This window comes from Mandrillus leucophaeus, unplaced genomic scaffold (assembly GCF_000951045.1).
Source record: "Mandrillus leucophaeus isolate KB7577 unplaced genomic scaffold, Mleu.le_1.0 Scaffold374, whole genome shotgun sequence".
NCBI classification, from domain to species: Eukaryota; Metazoa; Chordata; class Mammalia; order Primates; family Cercopithecidae; genus Mandrillus; species Mandrillus leucophaeus.
The window spans coordinates 1041837-1065283 of NW_012103965.1; the positions used below are offsets into that span (position 1 = coordinate 1041837).

General features: G+C 48.1%; 2 protein-coding genes across 2 annotated transcripts in view; both read right to left on the reverse strand.

Annotated features, from left to right (window-relative positions):
- Positions 1-12135, reverse strand: part of AATF (apoptosis antagonizing transcription factor) — a 133206-nt gene extending 121071 nt beyond the window's left edge. Inside the window, exons 1-4 of the mRNA XM_011990222.1 lie at positions 11800-12135; positions 10611-10802; positions 7687-8103; positions 7075-7212 (exon numbers count right to left, since the gene is read on the reverse strand). Coding sequence (XP_011845612.1) covers positions 7075-7212; positions 7687-8103; positions 10611-10802; positions 11800-11890 — 838 coding nt within the window. The 5' untranslated portion in view covers positions 11891-12135. The remainder of the gene's footprint in view (positions 1-7074; positions 7213-7686; positions 8104-10610; positions 10803-11799) is intronic.
- A 4257-nt stretch (positions 12136-16392) lies between these two features.
- LHX1 (LIM homeobox 1) lies at positions 16393-23447 on the reverse strand. Its single transcript, XM_011990223.1, has 5 exons — positions 22640-23447; positions 20493-20719; positions 20119-20396; positions 18630-18795; positions 16393-18244 (listed from the first exon to the last, which is right to left on the reverse strand). Exons 1-5 carry the CDS (start codon positions 22807-22809, stop codon positions 17865-17867), a joined length of 1221 nt encoding a protein of 406 aa, XP_011845613.1. The 5' UTR covers positions 22810-23447; the 3' UTR covers positions 16393-17864.

A 23447-nucleotide genomic window follows, 5' to 3' on the forward strand; every position in this document is an offset into this window, starting at 1 on the left:
AAAAGGTCTGGAAGGATAGTCATCAAAATGACAACTATGGTTATCTCTGGGCAGTAGGATTACAGCTAATCCTTATTTTCTTCTTTATGCTTCTATGTATTTTCCGATCTTTGAAATAAGCATGACATACTTTTATAATTAGAACGCTGAAATTATTTTCAAAAATGATAGCCATCAGCTGAAGCAAAAAGATCAATCTTACATCATCTTGGCTAGATGAAGTCTGCAGCAATAAGGGTCCTTAAGCCTACACAATGTTACAATTAGTGGGGGTTTCAAGTGCCTTTGTCCCAAGCAATACTTAAACCCATTCCAAGTAATTAAAAATATTTCAAGGTTCTACAGAACATTGTGAGAACTTTGCCATGAACCCATAAAGTGTTAATTGAGAGAACTCTGAAATAAGTGTTTATGGATTTTTCACCTAAGGCAACTAAGTAATTTAAAACGGGGGGATTTTGGTGATAAAATTGGTTGCCTCTGGGACAGGGTACTGGGCTGCAAGGGTACAGGATTATCACTGTATAGTCTTTAGCATTTTTGAATTTTGAACCATGTGAATGTACTGCCTACTTAAAAATAAGTAAAACTTTAAAAACAAAACATTATCAAGACTCCATGATTGCCCATAGCTTATGCAAAATTTAAAACATTATTCTTTAAGGTGTCTATTATTGTTGAGGACAAATTACCATTAAAAATTTTAGTCTAGCCGGGAGCAGTGGCTCATGCCTATAATCCCAGCACTTTGGGAGGCCAAGGCAGGCAGATCTCGAGGTCAGGAGTTCGAGACCACCCTGGCCAATATGGTGAAACCCCATCTCTACTAAAAATACAAAAATTAGCTGGGCGTGGTACCACATGCCTGTACTCCCAGCTACTCTGGAGGCTGAGGCAGGAGAATCACTTAAATTCAGGAGGCGGAGATTGCAGTGTGCCGAAGTCGTGCCACTGCACTCCAGCCTGGGCGACAGAGCAAGACTCCATCTCGGGAAAAAAAAAAAAAAAAAAAATTTTAGTCTAGTCAAGTCAAAATAATTGGGGCTCTTAGGGAAGGACCACAAAGATATGAGAGGGTAAGTATGAAGTGGGAAGATGACAGGGTGCAAACAAAATATAATTTATTAATAGTAAAATTTGTTTTCATACTCTTAGGCAAGTAAAAAATCTGAATATTTCCTCTGTATTTATATATTACATCATACTGTGTTCTTGGATGTTTTGCTTATGGGAAATATCAAAATGTCAACCACTGTTTCTATTAAAGGTCTTTAATGATATTGCATTTTAGACCTGTAATGAAACATGGTGCTCACTGCAGTTTGTAATGCATCTCATTAAATACATTAATAATATGCATTTCACTAAAAGGTCAACTTATTATGACTGAAGTTTAGCTTTCCTTTAATCACTTCATTTAAAGCTATAGAGCAAACTCTGAAAAAGACAGTAGAGTACCTGTTAAAGAAACACTCTCTAGGACCTTTCGCCTTAAAGAAAAGAAAAAAAACAAACAAGACATGCACTCACAATTTTCCCACCCATCCAAATCAGTCATTTTTTTTGTTTGTTGGTTGGTTTGTTTGTTTTTTTGAGAGAGTCTCGCTCTGTCACCCAGGCTGGAGTGCAACGGCGTGATCTCCGCTCACTGATAACCTCTGCCTCCTGGGTTCAAGCGATTCTCCCACCTCAGCCTCCCAAGTAGATGGGATTACAGGCACCCACCATCATGCCTGGCTAATTTTTGTATTTTTGTAGAGACAGGGTTTCACTATGTTGGCCAGGCTGGTCTTGAACTCCGGACCTCAGGTGATCTGCCCACCTTGGCCTCCCAAAGTGCTGGGATTAAAGGCGTGAGCCATCACGCCCGGTCTGTATGTTTGTTTTTTTTTTGAGACAGAGTTTTGCTCTTGTTGCCCAAGGCTGGAGTGCAGTGGGGCAATCTTGCCTCACTGCAACCTCCACCTCCCGAATTTAAGAGATTCTCCTGTTCAGCCTGAGTAGCTGGGATTATAGGCGCCCGCCACCACACCCAGCTAATTTTTTGTATTTTCAGTAGAGATGGGGTTTCACAATGTCGGTCAGGTTGGCCTCCAACGTCTGACCTCAGGTGATCCTCCTGCTTTGGCTTCCCAAAGTGCTAAGATTACAGGCATGAGCCACCATGCCAGGCCAGTTATGTTCATTAAGAAATTACTGTTAATGGCTTTATGTGAGATTATGGTATAATTTTTAAAAATCCTTATCTTTTGAACATACGTGCTGAAAATTTTACTGATGAGAGGATGTGTATTATTTGCTTCAAAATAATCCAGAAGGTGAGTGAAGTTGGTATAGCTACAGATGAAATAAGATTGATCATGAATTGATTATTGCTTAAGCTGGTGAAGGCATGTGGGGGTTCACTGTGCTATTTGTCTACTTTTATGTAAGTTTGATATATCCCATAATGAAAAGTTTTAAATAACTCATGGTGAGATTTCCTTAAGTAACTTCCCTTCTTCCTTACATATCATTGCCACCAACATAAAAGACATACTTCCTAACACAGTAGAACATTTTAAAAGAAAGAGAAAAGGCCGGGCGCAGTGGCTCATACCTGTAATCCCAGCACTTTGGGAGGCCAAGGCAGGCAGATCACGAGGTCAGGAGTTTAGGACCAGCCTGGCCAATATGGTGAAATCCCATCTCTACTAAAAAAAAAATTACAAAAATTAGCCGGGTGTGGTGGCACACACCTGTAGTCCCAGCTACCCAGGAGGCAGAGACAGAAGAATTGCTTGAACCTGAGGGGCAGAGGCTGCAGTGAGTTGAGATCGCACCACTGCACTCCAGCCTGGGTGACAGAGTGAGACTCCGTCTCAAAAAAAAAAAAAGAAAAAAGAGAAAAAAGAAACAGAGAAAAAGCAAACCTTCTTAGAGAAATGGTTTTGTGCACAGAAAATCCCTTAATTTTGTTAAGATTACTCCATGACTTACCACATATGCAGCCACTAAAATATCAGACAATGTCTTTGAAATCACTTCCACAGTTCAAGTTTAAATTACCAACATGTAACACCAAGGTGACTGGGGACTAAGTTTATACGTTTGGGGTGGCGTGTGGAGAGGAAGGAGATATTCATTGAGTTTCTGAAAAGTAGAGTTTAGGGTGCTGAAGCTACAAAGGCATGGTACTCAGCAGTTTACTGGGGCTAGAATACAGCTGGAAGTCTGTCATTTTAGAGGCAATAGTTAGGGCTATCCGAGTAAGTGACAGTGCCAAGGAGAGACTACATTGAGAAAACACAACCTGAGGACGGCATTCTAAATGGAATGAAATTTACGTTGAGAGGATACAAAAAGAGCCAGAGAAGAGATCGGAAGGGTAGGAGAACCCAAACAGCACAGGTAGTGTCACCAAACCAAAGAAAAGTATTTCAAGGAAAAGTTAAACGCTTCAAGGAGGTAGTAGCTGGGTATGGCAATAAGGAAATCTGCAGCCATCTTTCCATAGTGTCATAAGAGGCCAACACTGCATTGTAAGTATTAGTAAACTACAACACTTTCCAGAACAATTAAATTATATAAAGAATCCAAATACTAATAAAAAAGTAAAAAACACTGAAGACTAGTGATGCTCAGTTACACTGATAACTATTGAGTGATTGCTCACATGGTCGAATACTGCCAAATGCCTCTTTGAACAGAAGATAATACTAGTACCTAACATTCATGGTGAGATGTGTGCCAGACACTGTGCTAATGCTTTCTATTGATTATGTCCTTTAATCCTCACAACCATATTATCCCCATTTTACTGTGAAGTTAAGTAACTTGCCCAAGGTCACATGGCTAATCCATTGCTGAGATGAAATCTAAACCAAGCGGGTCTGACTTTAACTACTCTGTAAGACCAAGCAAATTGAAAAGAGATTTAATTAAAGACAATAAGTTCCAGTGTTTGTTCTGGGGTTAGTATAAATTCAGCCTATGTTCCACACCAGCTATATAGCACAGTATAAATTGGTCATCCAGAGTAATGTGACCAAGAATTTTCTCTCTCTCTTTTTTTTTTTTGGGGGGGGGGGGGGACAGAGTTTCACTCTTGTCACTTAGACTGGAGTGCAATGGCATGATCTCAGCTCACAACCTTTGCCTCCCGGGTTCAAGTGATTCTCCTGCCTCAACCTCCCAAGTAGCTGGGACTACAAGTGCACACCACCATACCTGGCTAATATTTCTATTTTTAGTAAAGATGGGATTTCACCATGCTGGCTAGGCTGGTCTCAAACTCCTGACCTCAAGTGATCCGCCTGCCTCAGCCTCCCAAAGTGCTGGGATTATAAGCGTAAGCCACCATGCCTGGCCAAGAATTTTTTTTTTTTTTTTTTTGAGACAGAGTTTCGCTCTTTTCGCCGAGGCTGGAGTGCAATGGCACAATCTTGACTCACTACAGCCTCCGCCTCCCAGGTTCAAGCGATTCTCCTGCCTCAGCCTCCCGAGTAACTGAGATTACAGGCGCCCACCATCACACTTGGCTAATTTTCGTATTTTTAGTAGAGACGGGGTTTCACCACGTTGGCCAGGCTGGTCTTGAACTCCTGACCTCAGGTAATCAGCCCACCTCAGCCTCCCAAAGTGCTGGCATTACAGGCGTGAGCAACTGCACCCGGCCAAGAATTTTTTCTTAAACTCTGTTTATCAAAACAGGGGAGTATACAACATATTATGTCATACTGCCACAAGAAGACCAAAACAGACAAAAATTAGCTACTCTTCAAATGCACACAAATTCTCATTATTAGAAAACTCCCTACCCTCCCATCTTAGGATATGTGATACCAAAGTTCCTTTCTTCTCCCTCCTCCACCACAATCCACCCTGTCAGACTAATAGACGCTGTCAAATTAAATGAGGTTTATCAATGAGGTAGAGGCAACTGGTTAAGCACAAAAAAGAGTAAAAAGAACAGAACAAAATAAAAGTGAAATAACATTGCAGTGATTAAAGACACTAAATGGGCTGGGTATGGTGGCTCACACCTGTAATCCCAGCATTTTAGGGAGGCTGACACAGAAGGATCATTTGAAACCAGGAGTTTTGAGACCAGCCTCGTCAACATAGTGAGACCCTATTTCTACAAAAAAAGAAAAAATTAGTCAGGCATGGTGGCTCATGCCTGTAGTACCAGTTACTCAGGGGGCTGAGGCAGGAAGATCGCTTGAACCCAGGAGTTCAAGGTTGCAATGAGCTGTGATCACACTACTGCACTCCAGCCTGGGCAACAGAGAAAGACCCTGTCTCATAACAAAAATTAAATGGTATCCAAGAATATGTGTCTATTATACTGGATACTGACTAACCCCTAAAATATCTGTATTTTAAGATGAATTTTTTAAAATGAAAAAGGCTCAAGCAAAAAGAATGAGTAACAAAATGAAAAAGGCCTTATCGTGAAACATTTAAAACATTTAATCTAGAGCAGTCTAGGTTTCATTCCAAAGGCATATCAGGAATTAGGGTACTAGGGCACTAAACATAGCAGGGAAGTGCTCCAAAAATCTCAAAAAACTTGAAAACCATCAATCTGTCATCTATTTGAGAGAGAAAGGAGGCAAAGACAGGGGAGGGGATATAAACGGCCCACCTCACCCTCACAGGCTACACAACGTTCCTGGAAGGACCGCCCAGACTTCCCACAAGGGAAGAAGCAGATTTCAAGTGTGACAGGACACAAAACCCAAAAACTGGACTCTAGGAAGCCATTCCTAATTACATCAGATATTCACCTACGAGAAATGTTCCAAATTAGATATCCTCCTCAGGTCCCTTCCAACTCTAACTCCATGAAACCAAAAAAATAAATTTTAGAGAGCAAATGAAAACACAAAGTCTCAGCATGCAAGTAAGACATATTGATCCCAGCTGAGCGCAGAAGCTCACGCCTATAATCCCAAAACTTTGGGAGGCCAAGGCGGGTGGATTGCTTGAGCCCAGGAGTTCAAGACCAGCCTGGGCAACACAAACTGTCTCTCTTTAAAAAAAAAAAAAAAATAGATAGATAGAGATAGAGAGAGAGAGAGAGAGAGAGAGAGAGAGAGAGATAGATAGATATCCCAAACACAGCGCACTCACCCTAAATCTCCCTCTGCCCCAGTCCTTCAGTGCCACTGGGTACACAGGCAAGCAGCACACAGGAAGCAGTGTGGTGCAGAGGGAAGATTCCTGCATCATAAGGTAGAAAAGTTGGAGCTTCATTTCTGCCATACACAAATAAGCTCTACAACTTTGGGCAAGTCATTCTGGGTCTCAATTCTCTCATGTGTAATATGAAGACACTGGGAACCAAATACTCTCTCAATTCTTTTTCTCTTCTAGAATTATTTATAGCTGGGTAATTCTCCTTTAAAATGTGTTCCTCCCTCGGCAGTATCATCTTTCCTCACTCTATGCCACTTGAAGAAAGATATAAATAAGATCATCTTAGCACATTGTTCTAAAAACCTCTCAAACATAGGAAGCATCTTTTAAACACAGATACAACCAAGTTTAATGAGCTGAGTTAGACATTCTTTTTCTCCCTTTCTACATCAGTGGGTTTTCAAACAGCTTTAAAGAATTAACTCAGGGCCAGGCTCAGTAGGTCACATCTGTAATCCTAGCACTTTGGGAGGCAAAGGTGGGAGGGTTGCTTAAGGCCAGGAGTTTGAGACCGGCCTGGACAACACAGTGAGACTCTGTCTCTACAGGCATGGTGGTACATGCCTGTGGTCCCCGCTACTTGGGAGGCTAAGGTGTGAGGATCACTGAGGTGGGAGGATCACTTGAGCCCAGGAGGCCAAGGTTGCAGTAAGCTGTGATAGCGCCATTGTACTTGAAACTGAGCAACAGAGCGAGACTCTGTCTCAAAAAAAGAAAAAAAAAAAAAAAAGAAGCAACTTGGAAAGCCAAGGGGGATAGAGAGGGGAGAGCAAGGGTAGATGAGAAGAAAGCACAATAAACATGGCTCAAGCTCCCAGTCCACTTCGGTCAAAGCTGTCTTCATTTGACAAAGTGGTTCTAAGTATCCCAACAGGACATAAGTATTCTTACTATTTTTCAGGGCGCTGGAAAATTCTGGGCCACCTTTGTCCTTGAACAATGGGAAAACATCTGGTTGAGGAAGTTGGTTGGTGGTCAACAGAGCTTTTTGTAGTTTGATCCTTCCTTCCAAGAGCTGGTCCCACAGTGCTGAAAAAGAACAAAAGAGAATCCCATTCCTCAATAATAAGATGCTCTGGGGGTGAGATGGCAGGGGCAGGGAAGAACAGGAAACCACACCAGTTTCCAAGCACTGCAGCTTTAGCACTTTAATGCCATGGAAACAAATATTCTCTATTATAAAAAATAAATTCAGTATCCATGAAGCAAGTATTTGCTACAGCAGAGTGGGAACGCTAAAACCCAAGGAGAGGAGAAAACATTCTTCTCTTCAATCTTCCCCAGTTGCAGGAAGTACTAGAGCAGAACCAGCTAAGCAGATCAGTGCAGAAATGGCTGGCTAAGCATACAGAAATAGGGCTTTAGGCCTCTAGGTAAGTGGGGCATGACACAAACTAATTGAAAGGACACAGGAGAGAGAGAACAGCCAAAAACAAACAAATGAAAAGTAGACCAAATGCAGATACTTTGAAAAACAGGCAATCAGCAAAACCATGTACAAACCTATCTGGTTCTTCACGGCTCTTCCTTTCTCCACTTCCTCAGAAACTTTGACACTGGAGAAGGTCATCACCACACCATCATCCTCACTGTTTCTATCTCCAACCCTGTCTTCCTCACTCTCGCCTTGGAAGTCTTCCTCGTCATCCCCTTCTTCCATGCCACTCTCTTCGTCTTCCTCCTCCTCACTGCTCCCAAGGTCATCCATTCCCTCGGTAAACTTCTCAAAGTCACTGATGCTCTGGACACTGAAGCCCAGTGTGTTTGCAGAGTGGCTTCTGCTCTTCTTGCTCTTGTTCTCCCTATGATCACCACACTCCTGTTCCTCAGCAGCACCCAGGTCATCTTCATCAGATTCCTCCAGATCCAGTCCCTCTGAATCTTCATCTCCAGACTCTTCCTCGTCAGGTATTTCCTCGTCTAAACAAGAAGAGAGGGAAGAAAGAGAAAAATGGGCGTTACCTGGAGAAAATACCTAGCCATAGAATTCATTTCAACTAAAGCACTGTGGCATCAGGGGGGAAAATATCTTACTGTACTCAATTCAACAATATATTTATTACATATCTACAATCTCTAAAATGGCTAAGGGAGAAGCAAAGATGAATAGAACATGGGTCCTACCCTAACAAAAGGAGCTAGTGGGACAGACTCACAAAATTACAACTCAAGGAAGAATCAGAAGTGCTTTGACAAAATTTCAATAACCCAGAAGAGTGAGAAATTTTAACTGTGGGGCAAGTGAATTTAAATTAAGCTCTAAGGAAGAGCTAGCATTTGGTCTGGCCCTTGAAGAACATTAAGATTTCAACTGGTGTTAGAGAATTACCAGTTTTCCCGAACCTGATCTGAAAAAATGTACAATCTATCACACCCATGTGCCCTATTTACTAAATACTTACTAAGCACTCACTATGAGCCAGGGGCTAAGGAAAGACAAAGAGAATTTAATACCTGCAGGGAGGAGTTCATGGTCTGGTGGGAGGGGTAGATATGCACGCTAATAATTATATTACAACGTCATTAGTACACAGCGTATGGAGATGGAACCACCTAACTCTCCTGGAAAGGTGGGGGATGGTTTCATGTGGAGAAGGAGACATTATAATTTTACTTATGAAGCATAAGGAAATGAAGAGAGAAGAAAAACAGGAAACCGCACTGGAGTGCAGGATGCACAAAGAAGTGATGGGAGATGAGACTAGAAAGTTGCTCAGGGACCACATCAGGAAAGGTCTTGTCTTTCATGAGGACTCTGAACTTGATCCTATAGTAGATAGAGTGCTAGTTAAGGCTCCTGGTTTTACTTATGCTTAGAGTATCATGTGATACTTAGAGGTTTTTACAGTTTATCCAATCTGTTCCACGGTAGAACATAAAAGCCCCATGTGTTTCAAGTATGATTCTAAGATAGACCAATTTCCCAAAACTTTCTTCAATAAAATAAAGATTTTAGGAAAGCATGATGGGTCTTCAGCGCTTCTTTAAAGAGGTATGTATAAACTTAAGACACAAAGCTGCCAAAAATATAAATACAGAAACTAAGTGCCAAAACAGTAAACAGAAATTATTATTTAAATTCTTTGAATGTATGCCATTTCTCAGATTAAGAAACATTCATACAGTTTACTACAGTGTACATCTTGGAATCAGACGGCCTTCATTTGAATCCTGTTTCTTCCGCTTACTAACTATACGACCTTAAGCAAAGTTACGTAACCAAGTTTCCCCTCAATTTCCTTATCTGTAAAATAGGGCTAAGTAGTAATAACTTTCTGGGCGATTGGGAGGATTATATTAGGTGATACATGTAGTGATAATGGTGATAATTTCTTATAAAAATCTGTCTAATTCCAGGTGATGTTATAACATTTTTTTTTTGAGGACTTACTGAGTCCCAGGCTCTTAGAACTTAAATTATAGAGCTAAACTCAGTGCCTGACGCATGGTGAGAACTCAATAAATATTATCATATTTGTCTCATGATTGGTCCCTTTATCAGTCTCTAGGCAAATATGAAATGAGCTTATCAGGAGCTCCCAGAACTACATCAAGGACTAAATCATAGCTATCATAACCTAAATGATAGTTCCTTTTATATTATCTGTGGATTCTCAACATGATGCCCCTGACCTTTCTAACGGAAAACAAACGACATTCTCTTAATAATCACCATATCTAGCCCCTTCTTCCACTCTGAGAAACTTACAGTTCTTTAAAACCATAAGCGCATGGACTCCTAACTCTTTTGCAGGGAAGAGAAGGATTATGTGACTTTTTAGAATGGCAAAAAATGAGTTTCACAAACAACTAATATTACACAGTGCTTCAATGCAAGACCTGAAAAACCAAAAGACAGGGGTCGCAATTCAAGGGTAACATGCTCATCAGACACAGTGATTTTTCAGCTCATAACCCTCTCCAATAGCCAATATGCACTGCCTTCTCTGTCACTCCATTGTAGGGTGAGCCATTAGTCTGAACATAAGGAGTACAGCAACTGAATCACTCTGGGCTTTAGATTCCTTATGAAGTGAAATGAAGTAACCTCTAAGACCCTTTCTAACACCAAATCAATGGTCTCTCCTAAGATAACAGGTATGGGTGCCTGACCAACACGGACAAACCCTGTCTCTACTGAAAATACAAAATTAGCCAGGCGTGGTGGTGCATGCCTGTAAACCCAGCTACTTGGGAGGCTGAGGCAGGGGACTCGCTTGAACCCCTGAGGTGGAGGTTGCAGTGGGCCGAGATTGCGCCATCGCACTGGCAACAAGAGTGAAACTCTGTCTCAAAAAAAAAAAAAAGAAAGGATAACCGGTAGGGGTATGCAGACTAGTCTTGCAGAGATCATGGAGGGTGGCGGGAGGATTTTAACCCTAAAAAAATTAGGGAAGAAAGAGTTCCATGCCAAAACGTCTACTCACCAGACGATCCTGGCAGAGTCTGCTCCCAATGGTCTTCATTCCATGCTTTTCTAGAGGTGGTTCTGCCGCAATACCTTTTGTCTGTGTCCAAGAGGGAGGCTGATGCCAGTTTTCTAATGCTACCCACTGCTAGGAAATCACCTTCCCCATCTTCCCCTTCATCAAACCTGTCAATCACTCTGGCAGCAGTGGCTGTTGGGGGAGGGGGAAAAGGAAACAGAATCTCCAAGTTAGCAGAAATTTTAATGGGAACCCAGGTCGACCCATTCATCTCACACTTGAACGTCCTCTACAAAATCCCCACCAACTTCCAGGAATAGGAAATTCATTCTCTCCCAAAGTAGAACACTGTCTTATTGCTGTTTCTAAACGGAGAGATGACTCCCGGCACCTACTAGTGGGATCTATCTCTATGACTTGGATCCTATCAAACTAGTTGAATTCCTCTTCAACGCGTGACAGTCGCTCTAATATCTTAAATCAGCCATCACATTCTCCCCTCACTTTGTCCCATTCTTTGGGGAGTTTTCTTTGCTTATTCTGGCTGAACAGCCCCGGGTTCCTTCAACTGATCTTCCTAAGACATGGCTCAGCACTCGCATTTATCCCTCCTTATTCTCCCTTTCTCACACTTCTGACTCAAGTCTAAAGCAGGATTACTCCCAGCTAGACTCTGAACATCAGCTTACAGAACAGCAGTCTCAGTCGTCAGCCACTGAACAAGTGTCTTGAGACTTCAAGAGGCTTAAACAGCACCAGAAAATCCTTCCATCAGTCTCCAACTTAGTTTTTAAGAGCAACCAGAGTTAAAAACACGCGACTTTCTTCTCCCCCTTTCTAACGCAATACCAGAAAGGGCATCCTCAAAGCTAACTTCCAACTTGCTAGCAGACTCTCTGGCTCCCTCCAACAGCCCTGGAGCAAGTAAACCCGAAGACCAGCTCCTCTCTGCCTGAGCCCTCGATCTGTTCCGCCCATCCGGCCGAGCACTAAGTTTCGAGTGCGTGTGAAAAGAAGCCGAAGCCCTCCTCCCGAGCCCGGGACTACCCTTGCGGGAGGCGACATTCCTCTGCGCCAAGCGAAAGAACGCAGGCCCGGCGGCCTCGCGCACGCCCCTCCCACGCCGCCCCCGGACCCCACAGGGCCTGGCCCACCGCTCCGCACGTGGCCTGCCCCAGTCTGGCCTCACCCTCCTCGGGGTCCGCCTCAGGGTCCGCCTCGCTCGGTCGCGGGTTCAACAACTGTTCCAGTTGCAGCGCCAGGGGCTGCGGCCCCGCCATCGTCACCAGCTCTCGGTCCACTCCGCTTCGCGCCCTTAAATGTGCGGCCCAAACCCCGGCCCCGACGCTCCCTCCCGGTCGGGTCCTCTCGCCCAGAGCCGATTCCGCGACACCACCAGAATCCGCGCGGAAGCCACCCCACAGCTCGGGACCGGCAACTTCCGGGAGGCGCGCGGGAGGGGGCGGGGCCTGCGCGTCACTGCGGGCGTTGCTAGGATGAAGGCGGAAGCGCGCGGAAGGTTGAAGGGATTGGAGCCGTGCGGGCGCGTGTGCGCGTGCGCGTGCGCGTGCGCGGGACTGGGCGGTGCGGAAGCACGCTAGGGCACGTAACCGCTTCTGTAGCTGAGACGGGATTGTGATGCGCGCGGCCAGTGTACCCTTGTACAAAATATGCCTCGAGATTTGTGCGAGATTCGCTTAGGAATAAAGCGTAGCTTAGCCGTGCCCACGGTGGCTGATTTGGAAAGAAGGAGGGAGTAAAGCTTAAGCTGCTCAAACCGCAGGTGCGCACTCGGGCTCGCAGAGACTGGGAACCAAAACAGGTTTGGCATTTCGCAATTTAGAGTAGTCTGAGGCCGGACGCACGCCTCCCGCCCTTCAGCGGCCAGGATTTGGGAATCCTATGTCGGGGATGCGCACATACAAGTGTGTGGCGGACTGCTGGCGTCTATTAATGGAAATACTTAGGAATCGCTGTGGTTAAAGATAGTTTCTGTAGCGTCTCCAAGTATCCTTGCCTGAGCAAGGAAAAGGGGGTGGGGTGTGGATTACTCCACTGCATACCCCTCGGTATTGATTATCTTTGCTGTTCAGAGATGAGGGCATGCTCAGACACCTTAAGCAGGTGCAGAAATGCAGCAAAATACAGGTCTACCATTAGAGGGGCAGACTCAAAATATAAAGACTTAATAGTATAAATGTAATTGCACCCGGCACACGGAAAGACACAATCGCTTTACATCCTCTTTCTTTCAAGCATTCCCTGACTGCCCACTATGTGGCAGGCACTGCTAGATAAGATACAAAATAAGTTGGATTCTCTCCCCACGGTGATCAGCCTAGCAGGGTAGACAAACATGTAAACAGAAACTGCAATAAGGGATGATAAGTGTTACTACAAAGTGGTCTATTCTTATGGTATCTGTTGGAGGTTGCTTGTAGAGACCTAGACCCCTCTAAACAGAATCTGCCTCAAAAGGATCCAGAAAAGAGATGTTAGTGGTGCACTGTGGCGGTGCCCCTTGGGTACAGCCCAGGCCAGTTGGATCCCACAGCTGAACAACTGGGGAACCCCCAGGTCTCCACCGTCTCCCATGGAAACCAAGGGAAGAGAGGATCTCTGACTTTCACAATCATCATATGTCCTCAGGGTTAAGAGCAGTAAGAGGACACCACTTTAGTGGAGCCTGTTCCATGTCCCTGTAAAGTGGCTCTGGAAGAATGAAGACAACCAGGGCTGCAGAGGAGAAGGAGAACCTATCTGAGGGTAAACCCCCTCAGACATGGAAAGAAAAGAATGCCAGGCTAGGCAGGGGACTCAGGAGAAGAAAACTGCTTTTTACCATCCATAAGAGAACTTAGCCTAGGAGAACAGTTTTTTGTTTTCTTCTGTACTTGCAGTCTTGTGCCTGCGTCTGGGCCTCCCAAGCAAAAGTGTGTTCCTTGGTCCTTGGCAAGGTGCCATGGAGCTTTAAAGGACAAAAATGTTTCTCCCACCCCACGTTTAAGAAACTACCTCCTGCAATCCTATTCCCTTGCTATGTTGGGTACTTACAATGCTTAGAAACCTGGCCTTCAAGGTAAAGAGAAGGAAGAAAAGAGAAAGGGAGGTGAGTCAGTGCAGAGACCACCTCTAGGCTGTCATGCAAACAGGACACTGCTGGCCAGTTTGGGGACTGTGCTGGACACACACTCGGCAGAAAATGCCATAGACCTGTTTACTTACTCTCTCTTCTCTGTCCTGGTCTCTACTGACTTGGGAAGCCATTTTAGCAAGGAATCAAGACCACTCTACTGTCACACACATCCCAGGGCCCCCCAAAATGCTTGCCTGACCTTATACTGAAGGTAGAAAGAGGACTCCAAGAATGGAGGGAAGAGGGAATAATTCTAGGAATTAAGATGCAACTGAGAGCAGCTGAGGCAAGGGTCGGGGGAGCAAATTCTCAAATACTCCCTCTGGGGGCCTCTCCCTACCCACATTCCAGTGTCTTGAGTTGGTGGGGGGAGGGCTTCTTGATGGGGTAGGGATGGAGATGGAGAGTGGACTGTGGCAAGGAGATTCAACCTTTGACTGCTATAGAGATGAGAGCAGATGAGAAGAACAGGGAGAGGAGAATAAGGGTGAGCAGTTCCCCAACAGAACAGCCTTCTCTGGAGAAGGCAGAGGGACACCCAGTCCACAGTCCCTCTGCCTGCCCTCCAAGGGCTGCAAAGTGGCGGGCCATTAGGCACAGCAGAAGATGGGCAAGGGATGACACCTTCCAATTGTCCCAAACGTCTGCTCACTTGAGGAGTTTCAAGAGTTTAGGAAAACCAAGTTCCCCCTTGCCTCTCCTCAGATGCTGTCCACGCTCAAGTCCCAGCCCTGGCAATGCCTCCTGGCTCTCCACGGGTAATGCTTCCCCAAGTGCCTCACCCGGAGCAGCTCCCCAGCGGCAGCCAGCCCAGAGAAGTTGGGTGGGTGAGCTTCAGCTCCCTCGCCAGAGCAGATGGTGGCCCCCTGCTGCTGGAACCCTGAAGGCAGGTGGCGAGAGGCACAGAGGTGGTGGCTTTAAGATGGCCGCGGGGAGAAACCAGGCTGCCCTCCCAGGCGAGAGGGGACCGCAGTGGCGCTTCCCTCCTGCCGCGCCTCCCGCGGGAGCTCTGCCTAGGGATGGTGCTGCGCGTCCCCGCACCTCGGGGCCAGAGGTGGGCAGCACAGCACTGATGGGAAGGAGAACAGGCCCTGACATTTCATGCCTCCTCCTTGGGGCCTTCGGTTCCAAATTTGACTGCTGAGCGTTGCCACCTGTTCGGGTTTTCGCCAGGATTCTGAATCCCGCGCTGAGGGGAGAGACTGCGCCACTGCCACGGAGTTAAGAAGAATCGAATCCACATCGTGTGCCCAACTCGAAAACGCTTCTTATCAAATACCCCGATTCCACAATAAAGCTGCTAAATAATTCAGCAGCCTTGATAGGAAAAAGCAGCTTCCCAATGAGCGCAGTTCATTTCAATGAATGTCTTTAAAGGGGGCTAGAGAGTAGAGGCTAGTAATGAAAGTTAGCTATGATATAATGTATATAAATGCTAAAAAGGTAAAAACAAGCCGATCCAGTGATTGCATATAAAGCAAATAAAGAAGTGTGCTGCATGCAGAGGCTGGGAATTTCAAAAGTCTCCTTTGTATTTCATACATTTTTATTTCTGAAAGAACACTACCAGATTCCTCCCGGATAGCCTCTTCCCCCATTAGATAAGCCATCATATGGATGCAGTGAAATATTGCTTATTTTAAAGCCTTCTCCGCAGGAAAAATAAACCTGGCTGTGTCTTAACAAAATTTGAAAACAGCACTGGAAATTATATACCATTTAATGTCAAACCTTTGACATTTTAAATAAGGAAATAAATAATTCAGAGTGAAATCTCGGTGATATGGAAAAGAAATCCTGGAACTCTAATAGCGTCTGATACTGAAACACAAACATCCACAAGAGTATTTCATAGTAGATAAAATATTCAAATTTCTTCCAAGTCTAATGAAGGACTGGGAAGAATTGAGCTACTTTTAGAAGCTTTTGGTAACTCCCAGTTGAAATTTGATTTCTATATTAGTAAATTTTGTTCATCTTTCAGAGAAGCTAATATGTATCTTGTGCCAGGTAAAATAGTTTTCCTTCTGGGGAACTTCAAAGGTAACAAATACTACAAAACAACAATTTCATATCAGTTCTGTGAAAGGGATTAAAATATTTCATTTCTAGCTGTACTATACCTTCATTTTATATTATCTTTCAAATGATCAAATTAGAAAGCCTTTACATTATCTTTCAAACCACCAAACTAGAAAGCCAGATTATCTATGGGAAATGAATTGAAACTGAAAAGGACCATCTCTAACTATGTATTTACAAGTATCTGATCTTCACAAGCCCAGTTTTGCATGTGCAGGGAGAGTGAAAGAGGGAATGCCTTGGATCTCATGCCTAATCACAGACCTGGACCACTCATTTTTTAGCCATGGATTTGATTTCTATTTCAAGTTCTATATTAACTTATCAGCAAACATCTCTTCAACGATATTAGTTAAATCCACAGGATGCAAATCTGTAGCTAATAACAGCAGGAAGCCACAGAGAAAAGCTTGGCTGGCATTAGCAAAAGGTTTCAGCCACAGCCAAGGCAAAGACAGATATATTACCCCAATCCTGCCTCTCTTTTCCACCTGGCTTCTGAGGACCCATTCAGCTCCCCATCAGGGCTCCCCTTTGAACACATCAAATAACACGCCAATTATCTAAACATCAGGTTTTCTATTTTTATTAAAAACTCACAAATTTATTCAACATGTTTTCTTTCATACAGTGAATGGTCTAATATGCACTGGAGGTCACACAAGCTTAGGTTTATTAGAACAATAAAAGACATATGAGAAATTTAATATATAAAGAAAAAGTAGCAGCTGTTGACTGCATATTTGACCATAAAATTTAAATATTTTGGACTTTTATTTTAAAGACACAAAAATAAAACCTGTATGGGTCTATATAAGTCATATTAACAATTCCATGAATGTTCAACAGGACAAAAATTAGCAAAGATGTTTGTTTTTTTTAAACCTTGTAACACTTTTTTTTTTTTTTTTAACACTTTCTCAGGTTGCTGGTGCCAGGCACCTTTACAGTATTTGTGCTATAATTATTCTATTTGGCAACTGTCTGAATAGCATGTTTTCTCTTTGCCTCGTGTAAACAACACCTTTTTACATACTAGCACAGTGAGCCGAAAGCCCTGCAAATCTGTCAGAACATCTACAGGAAAAGAAAAGGAACAATTTTGGTTGATTGCTCAAAACATTTTGTTTTCGAACAAGAGGTTTGAAAACAGGATATATTAGTAAAACACTGAACTCCTGAATTTAACATTATACGTAAACAGTTGACTGTTTTTAGTTCAATAGTCTTTTTTTTTTTTAACTTTTTTGTGTGTGAAGGTAGAATACTTTTCTTGTACAGCTGATGTTCAAGTCATTTTACTGAGCGGTCTGGCTGGAGACCATCCTACCGAGTGTGTCCGTGTATGTGTTTATGTGTGTGTGTGTGTAGTTTTGTGAAGGTAGAAGAGTTGATACGGAGGGCTTTACATTTAGAATTTTGCAATTTTGGCAAAAACAAAAACCAAAAATCCAGATAGACAAAAAATATATATATAGTCCCACCTGATGCATGGTAGGTCGGCGTTTCTGAAGCTATAAGAGTTTGTTGTCGTTGTTGTTGAACTCTGAGACAACACTAATAAGGGATATCCCAGAGCTAGAACCCTCTTGGCTGACCCGGGAGCGCCCCGGGCCGCTTCACCTCCCTCATGGTTGTGCTCACGGCCTCCCTCCCCAGGGCTCCTGGCATCGCCAATGGCTGTGCGCACCCGCGGCTGCCCTGGACGTCTTTTCGCCGCCCACCTGCCAGGCGCACACGCCCGCAGGGTCTGTCCACGGATCTAGGTCCAGGTGGGAGTTGGGGAGAGGTCTGCATTTCCCTTGGGGAGCTCCAGTTCTGCACGTCGAGAGCCAGTGCGCGGATCCCAATCCCACCTCGAGGCCGATTTGGATGCTATTTCGTGTCCCCCTTTTCCATTCGGAAGGAGAATGGTTGTCGAGGCTGGAGGAAGGGGGTGGGGACTTGCTTTTTATGTTTTTTTCTTTTTTCTGTTTTTCTTAAATAAAGGTTCATTTCTGTACAACCACGAACTCCGCAGACCGTGCAAGACCCCGCTACCACACGGCCGCCTCGTTCATTTCGGGGGGGTGGGACAGGTGATTCCCGTAGCTTGCCCCACCGTTGACCGACAGCGACGAGAAGGGCGGGCTAGGCCCGAAGACCTCGGCCGACATGGAGTGCAGAGGCCCAGGCAGGCTGGGCTCGGGGCTGGGCGAGTCGCCGGGTGGGTGCGCCAGGATGTCGGTGAACCGCTGCGCCTCGCTCGACGGGTGGTGGCCCGGAAGAGGGTGCTCCAGGCCACCCAGGGGCGTCCCGGACGGCCCAGACGACGGCACGAAGGGTAGGTCCACTGGCGTCTGGGCCTGCGAGGACGGGGGGCCTTGCGGGAAGAAGTCGTAGTTGCCCCCGGGCCCGTAGTACTCGCTCTGGTAATCTGCGGAGCGGCGGAGAGGGAGCAGGACGTCAGGGCCCGGCCGGGGGCCGGCGGGACCGAAAGGGAGGGAAGGCGCGCCCTCGGCGGGCTGAGGAAGACCACGCGGGGAACTCGCCGATCGCGGGGAGCCCTTGCGGGCCTGGGTGCAGGGGAAAGGCTGGGCGCAAACCCGGGAGCTGCCCCTTACCACCCAACTCCGTCATTCAGGGCCGGGAATTGGGCCCTCGGTCTCGCCGCCTCCCCTTGATTTATTCCCAGCCTTCGCCCTACTCGCCCCGACTCTCCAGTGGCTTACAGAGAAGGAGGCGTGCCCCTCGCGCTGCCACCCGCTTCTAACGAAGCCCGCCCCGACCTGGTCGCGCCCCGCCGCTCGACGCGCACCCACCTCCGTAGAAGGAGAAGGGGCCGTTGGGGATGAGCTCGCCCGGCTCCAGGCGGTCCACCAGCGGCCGCATCCGGCGCGGACTGCGGAAAAAGGCGTGGCGTCGGGCGCCCAGCGCGCTCAGCTGCTTCATCCTCCGCTCTTTGGAGCGCCGGTTCTGGAACCAGACCTGCAGCACATGGCGGCGGGGTGAGCCCTCCGAGACTCCACTCCCGACCCCGGGGTTCTCCAGGCCTAGCCAACACCCCTCCACCGCCTGGCTGGCCGACTCCGCGCGCAAGTGTGTGTGTGTGTGTGTGTGTGTGTGTGTGTGTAGGGTAGTGGTGACGGGGCGATCTCCAACTAGGACCACTCAGGGTGGACCCTGAGCCAATCAATGGTGAGCAGGAATCCCACAGAAGGACCTGGACAGGCCGCCCTGTCTGGAGGGAGGCAGTTGTGGTATAGCTGGGGTTTTTCTAACAGTCACACTATCACAGTTACAGTTTCTCTGGGGCTGTACACACATAGAGACTACGCCTCTCCAAAATAATGTCAGACACACACCGGGCTTCCATTTCACGGTCTCTTGCAGCAACCCTCCTCCAGCCATGACAGAGACACAGAAACAGCCTGTAATGCCAAAACCCACAATCTCCTTTTCACACCCATGCACAATCTCACAGTGCCAAACATACTTATCCACAGCCTCTTGCCAATGGTGACACAGACGCACAACTTCTCATTCATGCACACAGGTTCTCACAGTCTCCCGCAGGCCTCAGGGCCTTCCGTGTTGCACACATGTGCACACGCACGGCCAGCCTCCCAGGCAGGTACATCCACCCACACCCACGCAGGGCATCCAGGCCCGGTTAACCGGACACCTAGCACTGAGCCAGAGATTCCCCTGGCCTGGAGCTTCAGCAGTCTCACCTCCTTTCCTCCCACAGGCCCAGCTGCCTCCAGGTGGCCTCCCATCCCCATTTCACTCCAACTGGCTGGAAGCAAAGCTGACTCCTGGCGGAAGCACCTCTCTTTGGAGGGGAAGTCCCTGATCTGAGGCTTGTCTAATTGGAGCAACGATCACAAAGTTGGAGTTGCAGACTTAGAAGGAGTTGACTTTGTGCAGAAGGTAGAGGCACTGATTGACTCTGGGGGACACTGAGACTTCTCTGAGAACCCGAGATGTGGGTGGGGTATGTGCAGAAAGAGGGCTCCCCACTCTCTCCAGAGTGTTCAACAGTTCCCCTCCTGCAGTCTCTGGCTGAGCTCCCGCCCCTCCCCCTCCACTGCCACGATCACCTCTGTCGGGCTGGGAAGAGGGCTTTCTAGATGCTCTAAGGCATCAGGCATTTCATAGATCCCGCAGGCTCGGGATGTGTCTAGGCACCCCACCTCCAGACTCCATCTCTCACTTCTCTCTGGATTCTGGGGTCTCCCAGGCTCGGCCTGGGTCCCCAAAGTGGCAATATGGGCCTCTGTGGGATGGAGAGGCGCGCCGGGGCCTGACCTGAATGACGCGCATGTTGAGGCCGGTCTCCTGCGCCAGCTGCTCGCGGATGTGGCGGGTGGGCTTGGGTGTAGCAGCGAAGGCGGCCTTCAGCGTCTCCAGCTGCTTGGCTTTGATGGTGGTGCGCGGTCCCCGCCGCTTGGCGCCCAGGTTCTGGTCGTCATTTTCGTTGCTACCCCCTTCCTTGTCTGACACGTTGGCGCTCTCCGAGTCCTTGGCGTCGTCCTGCGACGGGTCTTGGGAATCCGGAGACAAACTGGGGTCACTGCCCGTGGTGGCTGAGAAGAGGGAAGGGACAGATGAGCCGGGGCCTTGGCGAGCCTTTCTCCCCCAGGACCTGCTTGCACCTAGCCAGCCGGGAATTGGGGCCTCACCCGAGTGAAGGCTGTTCTCTTTGGCAACACTGCTGTTACTTAGGTAATCCTCTTTGCAGACGAACTTATTCTCGTCGATGATGTAGAGCTCCTCGCCAGTGGAGAGCTGCTTGTTACACATCATGCAGGTGAAGCAGTTCAGGTGAAACACTTTGCTCCGCGCTCTCCGCACCAGGTCGCTAGGGGAGATGCCCTGCGCGCAGCCTGCGCATTTGGTACCGAAACACCTGCGGGGGTGGGGCGGGGGCGGGGGCGGGGATGGGTCAGCCAGGGGCAGCGGGGAGACAGGCGGGGAGAAAGATGACAGCGAGAGAGGGGGAAGATGTAAAAAGTGGAGGAAGTAGGAGAGGAGAAATGGAGCGGAGAAATAAGGGAAGAGAGAGATAAAGAGAGGCAGAATTCCGGTTAAGCAGGTGAGGAGGCAGCAGGAGAGACAGCACGGCACCAGGGAAGAGTCAGGGAAGAGATACACGCGGTTAGAGCCAGGGGCCCAAGCTGCCCCCCAAGCCCCAGCCTCACTCCCAGCGTTATCCCAGAGGAAAGATGCATCGTCTAAAGAAGGTGGCAAGGCAGTGGCCTGTGGGGGGGTAGGGGGGAACAGGGGACACTTATTTTCCTATTAGATTCAGAAAAGTCGAATTATAGTTAGAGCTTTATATAAACGTGCGCGGAGCGCTGCTTTTCTCTCCTTCACCGCAAAAGGACCCGCACACAGGCGTGGGGTTGGCGAGGTCTAGTCCCGCTGTTGGTAAACAAACATAGCCGCGGAGAGACCCCCGTAGCCACAGCGGGGCCGCCGCCACGCTCTTGCCTGAAGCGGGGCAGGTTGGCAAAAGCGGGAGCCGCGGGAGCTGGCTCTAGGCGCCCTGCCGCGGGTTGTGGAGGCCAGGCCTCAGGGACCCACTGGCAGCGGGTACGAGTACGGTTTGCCACCCTCCCGCTATGATCCAGTCATTGCAGAGGAAAACCGAGCAGCCCGCGGAGGGTCAGAGGCTCAGCCCGCGCGTTCTCCCGAAATACCAGCGAGCACGGAGCTTTGCTTCATGATTCCACGCAACCCAACCCCAGCCTGGAGCGGCATTGGGGACAGCGCGTCTTGGCCCTCTGAGTGGCTTTGAATCCCTCTTCCTCCCTGCTCCCTGGTTTGAACTATGACCACAAACTTAGAAAACCAGAGACTCGGCTGACGCCGAGTAAATTGCGAGATTTCACATCCGTAGGGTAGAATTACAATTCGCATTTGTGCCCGTTCTTCTCTGTTGACTTGTGTGTTTGTGTGGATGGAGTGGCAAAATTGTGAGTGTAAGATAATATAATTAAAATGTTAAACGGATAAGGGGAGTAGGGAGAAGTCTCCCCACCAGCAAGCTGGGGGTCTCGGCTTTCCCCCAGGTTTCAGCAAGGAGGTTGCTGGCTGTGGCTGGCAGTTTCCTAGGAGGACTGCTGAGCGGAGCCCGTGGGAGTCGGAGTCGCCTGGGGCTGAAGTCGAACCACCAGACAACTTCGGCAGCCAGGAGAGCAGGGAAAAACTCCGGGCACTTCACAGGCTACAGTGAGGCAGTTTGGCCAGGTCTGCACTCGGAGGCCTGTCCGGGTTTGGGGAAGACCCCCGGGCGTGCAGGATCGGCCTTAAGGCCAAGTTCTTTCCTGCCGCTGACAGGGCAGGTGGCCCAGACACTCTACGCAAAAGGCTCGGAGCTTCCCGCCAAGACCGCTCAGGGTCGGAAAAGGTAGTGACTGGGAGGGAGCCTGGGCTCAGCCTGGAAGGCAAACAACCCCGAAGGCCTGGAGAATGCAGTTGCTGCAGAGCTTGGCTCCGGGAAAGACAGCAGTCCGGACTACAACGCCCGAGGCTGCCCTGTCTCTTCCAAGCTTGAAGGGGCTTCTGGGCAGAGTCAGGCTCAGACCCTTTCTTCCCAGGCACGTGCAGCCAAACCCAGACCCATAGTTTCCAGGATGCAAGCAGGGCCGCGTCCCGAGCTCCCAGCGCGCCAGCTGGCGGAGAGGCTGGCGCCCGCGGGACTTGGCTGCCCTCTCTAGAAGCAGTTCCTAACTGAGCTGCGAGGCCACGCTAACCTCTGATCCGAAGCTGGCCGGGAAGGGCCCGCGGGGAGGCAGCAGCAGAGGCGTGGGAGGAAAGTACTCACCGGAAGAAGTCGTTCTTGCAGTAGAGTTTGCCTTCCCTGGAGAAGCACTTCTCGGTCAGGTTGCATTTACATTCACAACACTGGACGCACTTGACGTGCCAGGCCCTGTCCAGCACGTTCAAGAGAAAGCGGTCCAGGATGGGCCTTTTGCAGCCGGCACAGTGAACCATGGTCTTTGGTTTGGTCTGATGAGGCCCAGAGAGAGCGGGACAAAGTAGAGCCCAGGGCTCCTGAAGACAACCGGCACGAACTCCCCAGTCTCTCCAAAAAGAGGACACACACTCGGCCGTGCAAGCCAAAACCCGCACCAGGAAATCAAAGTAGGGTGGAGAAAACGAGGCTGATTGGGGCCTGGGGGCGCTTCAGTGAAGTGTGCAGCCGGGGAGTCCCGGGGCCCCGGGCTATAGCTGCCCCTCCTCAGCTCCAGGGGCGAGGAAAGGAAGTCTCAGGCGGGCGAGAATGCGACCCTTCTGCCCAGAGCCCGCGGAGGAATGAAGGTCGGCGAGAACGGCGGCGGGAACGGAAATAAATAAATAAATAAAAACGGAGACGAAGAAGACGACGACGACTCGGCGAGCTCGGGTTGCGAGGAAAGCGCCGCTGAGTTCTCCCGGGCTTGAGGTAGAGCTGTCAGAAGTCAAAGTGCATCTGCTTTTGTCGGGGTATGAGGGCGAGTGTGTGCGTGCCAGGCTGCCCACCACTGGGATTTCCCCCCTCTTTTTAAAAAAAAGGAAAGGAAAGAACAAAAGGAGCAGAGAAGCTTTGGATCCTAAACTGCCGGCAACGCGCCGCGGGTCCGGACGCGCCG

Excerpts from the sequence above, each read along its gene's own strand:
- LHX1 (XM_011990223.1), bottom strand. The coding sequence starts at position 22,809 with ATGGTTCACTGTGCCGGCTGCAAAAGGCCCATCCTGGACCGCTTTCTC. Across the intron at positions 20,720-22,639 it reads TGCAAGAACGACTTCTTCCG|GTGTTTCGGTACCAAATGCG; the intron begins GTGAGTACTTTC and ends CCACCCCCGCAG. Across the intron at positions 18,796-20,118 it reads TCAACATGCGCGTCATTCAG|GTCTGGTTCCAGAACCGGCG; the intron begins GTCAGGCCCCGG and ends CATGTGCTGCAG.